Genomic DNA, 12,569 nt, shown 5'->3' with positions numbered 1-12,569 from the left:
GCAGACAGTCCTGTCCCCATGGCCAAGACTTTTCGTCTCTGGTCAGGCCACCCACACAGGAAACCCTAGATGAGCGGAGGGTCATCCCAGCGCCGTCGTCTGGCCGCTTCAGGAAAGCAGAGAGAAGCTCCATAATGACAAGGGCCATCTCCAGGCTCCATCCTAGAAACTGGTGAGTGTCCAGAGGGCTGAAAGGCACAAGAGCAGCTCTGCCTCCCCCGAAGGTCCAGGGATGCAGAAGACGGTACAGATGCCCCAGAAGGGCCCTAGCCAAGCAGGCGTTAGAGAAGGGGCTGATGAGGGGGTCCCTGGGGAAAGTGAGAGCTGTGCGTTCCCAGGGGCAGCCTGAGGAGTCCTTGTCTATGTGGAGGAAAGGTGTGGCCACCTGTAGACCCAGAGCTCCTGTGACCTCCCTCATCCTTCCTTCCTCTCAGGATCGCTCTCTGTGGAGCAGCTCAACACCAACAAGATGACAGTGGCCTGAGAGCATTTCCCACGAAAACGATCTTTGTTCACAGTTTACATACATCACTCCAAAGGTCCTCCTCCGACCCACACCTGACCACACCCACCTCCCCCACCTCCCTAACCCCCCACAATCCCGCTCCCCCTCCCCACCCTGGTGGTCCTGCCCCCCTCCCTTCCCCCCACATCATCCAGGTTCAGCACTGGGAGGAGGAGGAGCCCCTAGGCTCCCCAGGGGGCTGCCCTGGGTCCTCGCCCTGGAGGGCCGGCCCAGCTGTTCCCTACTGGCTGCAGTGCTTCTTCCTCCTCTTCCCACGCTTCTTTGTGTCAAACGGGTCACGCTTTCTCTTTCTCAGCTGTGAGGGGCGAGCCAGCCCCAGAGCCAAGGCTGGCCTCCCAGAGACGCCGAGGCCAGCCCCGGGGATGGGCAGCTTCTCAGCAGCGGCTGGGCGTCCACACAGAGCCCGCTTCCTCGACTTGGGAGCAGCTGGTGGAGCTGGGCTGAGGCCTCTTCTCTGAGAGGAGGGGGACTGGGGAGCACTCTGGGCCCCCCAACCTCCAGAGGAAGCCAGGGCTGAGACATGCGCAGGACTGAGGGACATCCCGAAAGGCACCAGTATATGCTGAGAGTCTACGATGAAGACGCTTTGGAGCACCTCCTCGTTCTCACTGGACCCGTCCCCGGGCACTCGGGCCTCCCGAAGAGGAGAGGCCTTTCTGAGAACAGACGCATCCCTGGATCTCAGTAGAGGGCCAGTGCGCCTTTGACCCTGGGGAGGGGAGAGCCGTACGGGCCGGAATATAGAGAACTCCTGATGTCCTCCAGAGGGAAGAAAGACTTTGGGCCTGCACAGGGCAGTGTCTGTTTGGATGAGCCTATGAAGAGCCTCAGAATCAATCTCTGGTGGGCAGGCTTCATCACTGACCCCTAGATGGGGGTCTTGGTCGTGCCTCTGGGCACCTTGGCCGGCGTCGGACTCAGAAGGACTTGAGGCCATTTCGGATGCACTGTGACTCGGGGCTGCCCGCACACCGTCGTCCTCTTTCAAGGCCAGGAGTCGTTTCTGCACCAGCTGGTAGGAGGGAGGAGGACAGTGACGGCTCCACACACACGTGTGAGAGAGGAGCACTGGGCAGTGGGACAATGGCCCTGGGGGGGAGGAGGGGACGGGCGACCCCAGGACTCGAATCCAAATACAGACACTGGCAGCCTGCCATCCTCCTGCAACTGATTCCCAGCTTTGTGACCTTCCCTCCCCTCCCGGCTCCCTATCCTTTCCTTCCTTTCACCCTGCACTGCACCCACCCCAGAACGGGCCCTTCCCCATGCCAGGCGTCCCAGGCAGGGGAGGGATGGACAGCGCTATGTGGCCCTCCTGTTCTGGGGCCCTACCTCTCCCCTGTTCACTGGGGTCCCTCCGTGCCCTGGTCTTCCTGGGTGTCCCTTGTGTCCCCTGTTCTACCGGGGATCCCTCCCTCCTCTGGCTCCCCTGGGTCATCTGGGTTCCCCTGTCCCCTGGATCACCTGGGGTCCCCCTCCCGTGGGGTCCCCTGGCTCCCTGAGTGTCCCTCTCCCTCCCCTGACTCACTTCTTCGGGGGTGAGCCCTTCCTCCTGCTCCAGCTCCTTCTCTAGGGCCAAGAGATCCAGCTGTGGGTCTGGGGAAAGCAAATCTGCCAGGAATCCAGGGTGAATGACTGCCTCCACCTAGAACAGAAAGAAGAGGCTGTGAGCATCCTTGGCCAGGAGTGGCCTGTGAGACAAGAAGGCCAGGAGGGAAAGTGAAAAGCAGAGACCCACCCCACTCTCCTGCACAAGGCGGGGATGGTCAGCGCGCGCGCGCACACACACACACACACACACACACACACACACATGCAAACATACACATACACAGTCACACACAAAAGAGCACATATACAGAGGCACAAACACAGACACAAAGGCATACACACAGATAGACACAAACATATACACACAAATATCTGCGTAAACCTCCCCTAACACCAGGCTCAGGAACAAGGAGCTGAGCTTAAGTCCCAACGGCCTGAGCAGAACCCAGATCTTGGGTGCTGAGAGTTCCATGCCCTGGCATCTTGCAGACCCCAGTCTCCAGGCCTAGCCTACTTTGGTGACAAAGTCCTCCTGGGAACACAGCTTGTCAATGTAGCTTAAGAGATCCGGGTCCGAGTAGGTGCCGTCTTCTTCCTGCTGCAGCTCATTTCCGTCCTCTCCCCATTCTGCATCTGAGTCGCCTGTGGCTGAGTGGACGGGCCCCACCAGCGCCTCCATGATGTCCACATACTCCCTCACAGCCTCAGGTGGAATCTCCTCGGGTGCCTTGGGCTCCGGGGGTCGCTGGGACCTGTGTGGCTTCGGGCGGGAGGGCTGGGCGCTGGGGCCGGACATCCTGGGAGCACAGGCTGAGGCAGAGCAGGAGGAAGAGGAGGAAGGTGAGGGGCTCCCGGTCCACCTCCTGACCACCGAGCGCACGCTGGTGAGGGCATTGTTGGGGGACATTGATGTGGGTGTGGGGGGGTCAGGACCACCTGAAGCTTCATGCACAGTTGGAGGGGGGAGGTAAGGGGGCATCTAAGAGTCACATGTAAGGAAGTGGGGAACCTCCAATTTTCCAGGGGTGTCCCCATCAAGCCCACTTCTTAGGCAGACTTTGTGTGCAGTCCTTTGACAGGGAGGCGTGAGAGAAGTTACAAAATTGACCAAGTCAATACCCCGTAGTGACAAAGGGCATCTGAGACCCCACCCCCCCACCCCCCGCCTCGGTGGCTGTTTTGCTTGAAAGACCAATGCCCCTGTCTTGAAGGAAGATGATCCACATGGGAACAGTGGCCAACCCTGGGCCCTTACCTGTGCGTTCAACTCCAGTGGGAACCTGGGTGGCTGGCTGAAGGCCCACTTTCAGGGCTGGGGGCCCCCGAGGATCCAGCTTCGGTGGGGCTGGAGGAGGCAGGCCCTGCGCGCACTGCATCCACTGCAACTGCTGAACCTGCATCTCCTCCTCTGCCTCAAATTCCGTGAACCTGGGGGGTGACGGAGGCACAGGCCACCCTGAGAAAATGGCCTGGGTTCTGGAGCCCAACAAAGGCAGCCAAGAATGAGGGATTGGGAGAGGATGTGCCTTGGGGCTGTCAAGGCCCTGTGAGGTGCTGTCCACAGCAGAGAGCTGCTCCTGGAACTGATACAAGATCTGGGACCCTTCCTGCCTCACCAGCACTGGAGAGCATTCAACAGCATAGAGCCAGGTCGCTGCACTGAACCAGGTCAACGGGACACGTGGCTGACCCAGGGGGCACCCTCCTCATGCCCCCCATCCAGAGCCACATGAAGGGCTGACAGCCGGAGGCTGGAACAGGCATGTGTTCCCCACAGGGGTCCTTGCCCAAATCCAGGACCCTGGGTTGGGACTGAGAGTTCTGGAACGTAGACCTGGAGACAGGGCTCAGGAGAGGCTGGACGATGTGGATGCTGAGCTTAGAGGACAGGCCTTCCTTGCCTCTGAGAGGTGCTTGTTTGTTTGGTTTTGTTTCTTAAACCAAGGGGATTACCGTGGAGCCAACACTGGAAGGGCCAGAGACCCTTGGGCTGATGACAGCTGGCTTCCCCAGCCTCTTGAGGGATGCCAGGGTACCCACTCAGGCCACTTTTTGTGAGGAGAGGGGGTCCCAAATCGATGTCAGTGGCCGCCAGCCAGCCACCACTAAGGAAGCAGCAGGCTGGCTGGTGGAGCTCTTTCCCCGGCCCAGCCCATATGGCCGGAGTTGGACCCCTACCGGACTCACAGCTTCACCCTGCCCCGTCCTGAGACCTTCATGTGAGGGCAAGGGTAGGTCAAACTCAGGGGAGGGCAGAGCTCGTGGTGGAGGAAGGACAGAAGACCCAAACTGTCAAGGTGAGGGAGGGGTTTCTGGAGGACTGTAGGGCCTCTGGGCTGCGGGCCCCCCGTTCCGAGCGACAGCCCTTCTCCTTTGTCCTCTCTGATGAGCACCCCCACGGCCAGACCCTGCCCTCACCCACTCGCCTCACCCTCCACGCAGCCCCTGGGCCCAGGACGCTGACTCACTTTTGCGCCATCTCGTAGTAGATCATCCGGTCAGAGTTGCTAATGTGCTGCCATTCCTGCACGGCCCTGCACAGTCCCTCCTCCAGTGTCATGGTGGGCTTCAGGCGGGCCAGGGATCGAAGCGCTGGGCTGTAAGCACTCGGGGTCAGTCTCTGTGCCCAGCCCAGCCCCCACCTGCCTGACCCCACCCACCAATGTGGACCACACATCACTCAACGCAGCATGACTGAGCAACAGGAGAGTGAGAGGCAGGTGTCTGGGAGAGCAGAGACAAGCCTTCCCGGCTACGGCTGTCACCACCTCACACTCACTCGAGGATGACCATCCACTCCCAGGCTAGAGCTGGGACACTGTGCCTTGGGGAGCTCTTTTCCTCTTCAAGGCTGCCTCTTCATAATAAAAATCACCATCATCAATGAGGCGTGGCATGTGCCAGGCAATCTGCTGACACTTCATAGATTAGCCCAAGGAGTCTTCTGCACGGTGCTCTGAATGAAGTGTGATTGTCCCCTTTTTACGAGGGACCGCAGGTTTAGGATGGAAATGCCTGCCAGGCTCACAACTCTAGTGGGAGAGAGCCCATGCCCTTAGGAGAGCTCTACCATCACCCTGTTCCTAGTGGAATTCTCCACATCAACAAAGTCGAGGCGTGCATGAAGCGCTCTCCTGGGCCCCGCGCTCCTCCCCCTTCTACGAAGTGACCTCCCCCGGCCACGTACACTCAAGTGCTGTATGAAAGGAGACGGCAGCACAGGAGAGTGTGGCATCCACTCCTTGGCTCCTCAACTTACACCACGACCCTCTCTGACTGCAAGTCTTCAGGCCGTATTACCAGGAGAATCATGGAAGAGCAAGCTGGCTAGACTCACAGTGGGGTGGGGTCAGTTGAGATAAGGCACATTTCAGTCATGATGTCATGGACTGGCAGGCTCGCCCCGTATGACCGACAGTGTGCCTTCTCATGGCGTGGACATCGCCCTCACACCTTGCTTCCAGTATCCCTAGAAAGCTAACCTGCGAGTCCATCCCCAGTTCCTCTTTATCTAAGAGCTCCGATAAGCTCATGACCCCCTGAGCGTTCACTCACATGAGAAAGCAGGAAAGAGCTTCTGCATCAGGACTCTGGGGAAGGTGTCTCCGGGCCAGTGGCTTGAGGCGCTGCCACCGTCGGAAGTTACTGTACACGCTCTGGTGGTTAGAGCAGTCCTCCTGCGAGGCATAGGGCTGGTTGGTGTCCAGGCTGCCCTCCCTGGAAGTGCCATGTGGCCATGGCCCAGAGTTCACTGGGCGAATGTTAGGGGCCATCTGGGCAGCTGGTGGTGGAGCTTGAGGAGGAAAGCCTGGGGTCCAGCCTCCCTTGCCAGCCTGAGTAACTCCAACAGCTGGAGCAGTCACAATGGTCTCCATCGCAGGGGTTGCTAAGAATATGGGTGCAGGACATGCAGCACTCCCGCTGAGGGCCCCTGGAGCGCTCCAGTTGAGGGGGCCCTGAGGAACGATAAAGGTCTGAGTCTGGGGGCCCTGCACTGGCCTCCCTTGTGACCTGACTTGTACAGTGAAGTTGCAAGCCCCAGGGGCACCGGGGCCACAGCCACCATTAGCCACCAAAGGCATCCTGGGGAAAGCTGGCAGCCGCAGGCTGCTGCCGGGAGGGAATGCGGGGGCGATGAGAGGTGGCAGGTGCTGCTCCCAGGGTGGCCAGTGCTGGGCGCCAGGAATGGGTGGAGGAAAGGACACTGCCGTGAAAGTAGACAAGGAGGCACCGGGGTTCATGGGGACATCCGTTCCCAGCAGTGCAGATGCTGTTGAGGCAAAGGAAAGGAGTGAATGGAGGAGGAGAATGGGCAAGTGGGACTGAGGCTTTCTGCGGCATCAGAGTGTAAATCTCCACAGATGAGAGACTCTTGGACAAGGGAAACTGCAGCGTGCAAATGTCTTCAAGTGATTTTCATGCCTTGACTTCCAGTTGAGAATTATTCCACTCGTGACCCCACGCCCATCCACCAAGCTCCCTGACCCCTGCCTGCCGAGAAGAAACTGCCTCAGCAAGCACTCACTTGGAGAGCCTCCCTAAGGCACACCCTGGCACCTAAGCCTCACAGGCTGTCTCCCAAGACCTGGAGCTGTGTGGACATCCGCTCCGTGAGAAATGGCCCTCAGCCGGCGTACTAGCAGGTAGGGGCCTTCTGCAAGGTAAGTTCTAGGCCCCCAAAGGCCCTTTGTGGACAGGCACTGTGTAAAATATTAGGGCCCCACCTCCTCCTCAGTCCTCCTTTTCCTGATGCTCAGTATAAATCCCCTCTTTCTTTCCTAGCCTCACAAAACAAAACAAAATGCTGGAAAATATCTCTAATGGAATCCTGATACAAACCCATGACACTGGCCCAGAAAGGACCTGCATCTCCGAACAACCCACAGCAGATACGTAACATGGGCCAGGTCCTGCCACCCCTTCCCCAGTGCCCAGAGTCACTGTCATCAGTCAGGAGTTCTGTTCCTAGGGGCTTGGCGTGGTCTGAGAAGTAGGCGCGTGTCCCTTAGATTCTGTCATTTCACAGCCAGTGATGGCTGCAGAGGATTAAACAAGGGCCAGGGAATTGTCATGTTACATTGGTCGTGGGAGTATAGACTGCCTGTGGTCCTTCCCCTTCCAGCTCCCAATAACGGAGAGACAATCTGAGATGCAGGCATAAGCCAGATGCCATGGTGATCAAGTTGTCTGAAACACATCCCTGTTCAGGAGAACAAGGTACACACCACGGTGCACCTAACTAACCGGAACAGATGTCATAGGACGTTTAATAGTAACACAGAAGATCATCTTCCTGATCCTGGGCTACACTCCTTCCCCCTTTAAAAGAGGAAGCAGCCTTCATAGACGTTCCACCCGAACCAACCCCATTCCACATCTGTTCCCTGTCCATGAAGGAGTGACATGAAATAGGAACAAATTCTTCCTCTCAAGGCAGCCTGAGGGTCCACCATGAGATACGGGACAAGATGAAGTAGGTCTGAAGTACTGCCATTCCACAAAAGGAAGAACAATTCAGAGCAACTCAGGAACCTGAGCCCTCTCTTGGCTGCAGTTACACGTAACGGTTGCCCATCCCCTGTTGAATCCAAGGCAACAGTTACCTGAACTGACAAGTGAGCTCTGGGCTGGGAGGAGTGGACGAGGTGTGGGCTGCGGCAGTTAGAGTAACCCCCTGCCTAGCTCTCGGAGAGGACACTTCACTGCAGGTGTGGCCACACACAGCCCCACTGAATAGTTTTCTCACCAAGACCATCTCTCCCCACGGCCCCCTGAAATACACTATGCTCCTGTTCAAATCCCTTTGAAAGATATGGTGAGGCAAGCTTCAGGTGCCTCAGGAACACAATACAGCTCTAGGCTTTCCTCATGACCCTCCCTGTGTCACCACCAGGACATCACACACATCCTTACACACACGTTTCAAAGTGGCTTGTCTCCCTTCTAGAAAGAATCAGACTGTCTGCTGCCATCCTTTCTCCATAGCCAGGGCAATTCCTCTTGATCCACCTGCAACGACCCCTCCTCCCCAGGGCAGTCTCAGGTTTCTTCAGGCTCCCCAGTCTCCCCAGGTGAAATGTCCTTGTGCGTCCAGTGCTCTCTTCTCCCTCTACTTCAGTCCAACTGTGTGCCCACAGTTAAGTGTAACGTGTGAACCTGAAGGATGTGAGGATGGCAGGGTCTCTGAGAACACACCCCCAGCCTATAGGCTTACCTCCTATTGAAGCCATCCTGCAGGCTTGGGCACGGACTACTGCTGCCTGGTAGCCTCAATGAGAAAAGTCGAGACCAGGAGCCAGAGAGCGACCTGCTTCAGCAAACGCTCGGGATCCAAGTCAACGAGGGACACGTTTGAAAGTAAACCGGAAAATGCGGGCTGAACCGTTCTGCGGTGGGGGAGGGGCAGAGGGCATGTGGGTCGGGGTGGCGTGCGCTGGGGGGACATTCCACGAGGGCTCTGGCAGGTAGGCAAGAACCGGAAGTTCCTTCCACCTCCCACAGTGGCAACACAATTGGCGTGTGCCTCTTTAGGTAGTTTATAAACTGTTGTTTTGATTCACGGCACCGAGGTTGAGCATGACAGTCCCTTCCTTTCACGTCTTTATCCATCAACCTAGGGTTTTTTTGTTGTTGTTGTTGCGGTACGCGGGCCTCTCCCTGTTGTGGCCTCTCCCGTTGCGGAGCACAGGCTCCGGGCGCGCAGGCTCAGCGGCCATGGCTCACGGTCCCAGCTGCTCCGCGGCATGTGGGATCTTCCCAGACCGGGGCACGAACCCGTGTCCCCTGCATCGGCAGGCGGACTCTCAACCACTGCGCCACCAGGGAAGCCCTGGAGCTTTTATAATGAAGGAAAACTTAAATGATTTGCAACCAATAACTTCATACTAGAGGAATGGTGAGGCAAAATATTGTACCCAGGCACTCGAGAAAGGCAGGCTGCCTTGTTGCTTCCTCCCTTTGTTCAGTCATTCAACCAATTATTTACAAGATTCTCACTCATAATTCTGATACAGTATTTGAAGGACTCTTCTCAAGGCCACTGATACAAAAACTGCACTGTGCAAAAATTAGCCAGTCCCAATTCTGCAGTCACCTTTGTAATACTTCAAAATCCTACACCCCACAGACAGAGAGAATCAAATTAGCCCAAATGTAACTTGGGAAGACCAGTCACAGAAGGGAGTATCTAAAAGTCCTTTGGATCATGATCTCTGACTATTCCTGCACAGAAGGTGGGGGCGGGCATTGACTACTGAGAAAAAACATCTCTGGACATGCATCACAAGCCTCAGAAGACAGTTCATCTTCCACTCAATCACTAAACATTAAAGAAACGAAGAGAGACCATGTTTGTGTCTTGTGGAGTTTTCAACTCTGCCCTTGGAGGCGCTTAGTGCTGTTACATGGGAGGGGTCTTCAGAGGCATCCTGTTGAGTGAGAAATGCTCTAATCTTGATTTGACCAGAAAGCGGATCTGATGACTGACGTCTCTTCGGGAAGTATTACAAAGTCAGGGCAGTAAGTTGATCCCGCTACTATTTTTGTTGTTGCTTTATTGTCAACTGAAATTCTGCAAGATATTATAAAAAAGGAGGGAGGGAAAATAAAATTGTTCCCATACTACCTGTTGAAATTGGCCCAGATGGTCAACTCTTTCTCAAAATTATTTTTTTAAAAAACCCCAAAACCGTACAAAGGAAACACCTGTGAACACTGAGAAAAAATATTTTAGTAGAGTAAATGCGTTGGAAAAACTCTAGGAACGGAGTCAGGAGACAGTATCTTAAGAGTGTTTCCCAGGTCTGAAATTCTTTGCTAGCATTGTTCTTTAACGGAAACTGCAGGTGTGCTAGGAAAAAGGACCTACTGTTTTTTGAAAGGCATTAACAAGAACCAAGGAACGGCAGTCCAAAGGGCATGAAAGTACTTGCCCCAACTTGAGGCTACTGTGCTTACAGCGGAGCTCTCCAGAACTCTTTGTAGCTAAGTGCATGGGTTTCACGAGTGCAATATAAAACTCACGAGTGCACATTTCCCAAGGGCTGGTTTTAAGAAGAGACCGTCACGAAGGTTCCCAGCGAGGAGCGTCGCCAGAGAAGTTCCGCAGCTTGCCCGACCCTCCATTTCTGTCCTCTCCTGCAGAGACCTCCTAGGCCCGCGCACCCCGCGCCTGCACGCCCGCGCACGCCTGTGCACGCCCACTGGGGCGGGGCTCTCGGGCACGCGGACCGCCGTCGTCCAACAGCTCCCGGCGTCTGCTGGGGCACTTTGCTCCGGAAGACAGGAGCGCATGCGCGAGCGCGGAGGGTGGGGCCCCAATGGCTGTCCGGCGGGGGAGGGGCCTGTCATGGCGGCCTGTAGAGTCAATTCTAGGAATCCTGAGGTAAGGGGTACGGGGACTTTTCACCCCTCAGGTGTCACCGCTCTGCCCTGTTGTTCACCCTGTGGGTTATTTGTGCCCTTGTCCATGTAAGGAGACTCCCCACAATGTGGATTCACGCCCCCATAGAGCTCGATTCCCTTGAGATGTTTACCCCAGGATTATTGGCACCACTGGGGAGCCGGCTGCATGAAGGGTTCAGTGATTGCGGGGCCTACAGTGGGGGCTAAATAGTGTGTGCGAGCTATTAAACAGGTGCCGTTCTAGTCTGCGCGTTGTGAAGAGTACAAAAGCTAGAGGGAAGTTCTTGCGAGTTGAAAACCCTCATCTGGTTCCGAAGGTGTAGCTCAGGTGATTGGAAAATGAGTGAAGATGGAAGGAACACACTCATCGTTTCACTAGTGTCTTCCTTCTTATCATAAAAACATCAGTCAACACTTACGTTCAAACTGCATTCTTTTGTCAGTGATGCGAGCAACTTTGCTGAATGTGGTAATAAACATGTATTTGTAGTCTGGTGTCAAATCATGATTGATTTGCAAGCATAGATGGGGTCTGTACATACTTAATTGGTTGGTGGGAATCTGATAGGTAGTCAAATGTGTGGGTTGGTTTTGTCCGTGGATATTTGTGTTTGAAGGGAGGTCATGCCTGTGTTTTTGTGAGAGTGTGTAAGAGTGAGTGTTGTATTTGGAGGGTGTTGAGATGTGACGCAGGCATACTCAAGGAGTTGGTGGTTAGGTGTTTGTAATTTGGTGTTTGGGGAATATGTTTACATGTGTTTTTTTCACCCATGAATTTGGGGATTTGTGTGTGTCTAATGGTGGATTTGGAAGGATTATCTGCATATGCGTAAGGGCAATGTCAGGAAAAGTAGTGGTGTATATTACTTTGGGTGTCCAGTCTGTTAATTTTGTATATTTGGGGAATGTAGGCTGATCATTTGTGTATTCAGGGCATGTTGTATGGTTATGGGGTGTTTGTGGGTGTGCATGTTCAGGAGCTGTGTATGTATATTTGGATGTGTAGAGGGCAGGTCTGTGACTATTTTATGGGGCTGGTGGATGTTGAATGTGTAGGTATGTTGTGTTTGTATGATCCTGTATTCTGCAAGGTGGCAGAGTTCATTCTGTGTGAGAGGTTGGGAATATGGGGTTATGTATACGCCAGTAGTGTGGTACTGTATGTGTATTTGGAACAAAGGGCGTATAGGGTGACATTATTGCCTGTTTGTAGTGTACTGGGTAATTGTGGTTCTATTTGGGACTTGTGGAGAGTTGTGTGTTCAATGAGTTTGTGTGTGTATTCAAGGGGCATGGCCACTTGGAGGAATATTTGCTGAGGCTGTGCATTTGTAATTTTCAGTAGGAGCCTCTTAGGCTTCTGTATTTTGGGAAGTGAGTGTATCTGATAGAGAGGTGGGGTTCTATGTTTCTACAGGGAAGATGGACAATTGCATTTGTATGTATTAGAAATATGTGATACGGGTATTTGTTAGTACTTGCATATGTGTGAGCTGGCTCCTGATAGCTAGGGATAATTTGATATATGGAAGTTGTTTCATAAATGGTTTGCTGGAGATATTTCCATGTATCTTACTTGTGTGTTCTAATCCGTGTGCGTGTCCATCATCAGGTGCATGCATTATCAGAGTTTGTTCATAAGGTATGGAGTTGTTAGGAGTATTCAAAGTGTATTTCTTTGGAGAACGCTAGGGTGTCTATACATGTGTTTGGTAGGAGTAAGAGGTGGTCTGTCTATATATTCAGGGTGAGGGTAGAAATGTATATATACACACACACACACACCTATACAGTTTGTATGTTGGAGTAGTGGTGGGGAGCTTGTATTCTGGAGAGGTAGCATAATGTATAGTGTTTGGGAGGGGATCCATATGTTCAGGGGTTAGGAATATTTGCATGTGTGTGTCCATAGGTGTGTGAGAATTGTGTATGTATCTTAGACTGCAGAGGTTGTCGGTGTTTTTCTGTTTTGAGTGTGTCTGAGCATTTGGGGTGTATACTCATGAGTAGTTTGTGGATGTGTGTATTTGTGATTTGTGAGTGTAGCAGGAGGCTTCGAGTCCTCTATGTGTCTATTTCAAAATGTAAT

The 12,569-nt window shown here is 54.1% G+C and overlaps 1 protein-coding gene across 1 annotated transcript; it reads right to left on the bottom strand.

Moving 5' to 3' along the window:
• Positions 1-251: 251 nt before the first annotated feature.
• On the bottom strand, positions 252-7,238 carry LOC309808864 (NUT family member 2G-like). Its single transcript, XM_082629441.1, is given in 7 exon segments — positions 252-1,751; positions 1,755-2,171; positions 2,592-3,056; positions 3,135-3,147; positions 3,197-3,505; positions 4,546-4,674; positions 5,633-7,238. Coding segments are annotated over 7 exon segments (3,024 nt in total). The 5' UTR covers positions 6,319-7,238; the 3' UTR covers positions 252-746.
• Positions 7,239-12,569: the final 5,331 nt, after the last annotated feature.

The sequence above is a fragment of the Mesoplodon mirus genome (genome assembly GCF_964341445.2).
Source record: "Mesoplodon mirus genome assembly, chromosome: 7".
NCBI classification, from domain to species: Eukaryota; Metazoa; Chordata; class Mammalia; order Artiodactyla; family Ziphiidae; genus Mesoplodon; species Mesoplodon mirus.
This window is presented reverse-complemented; position numbering and strand designations above follow the sequence as displayed.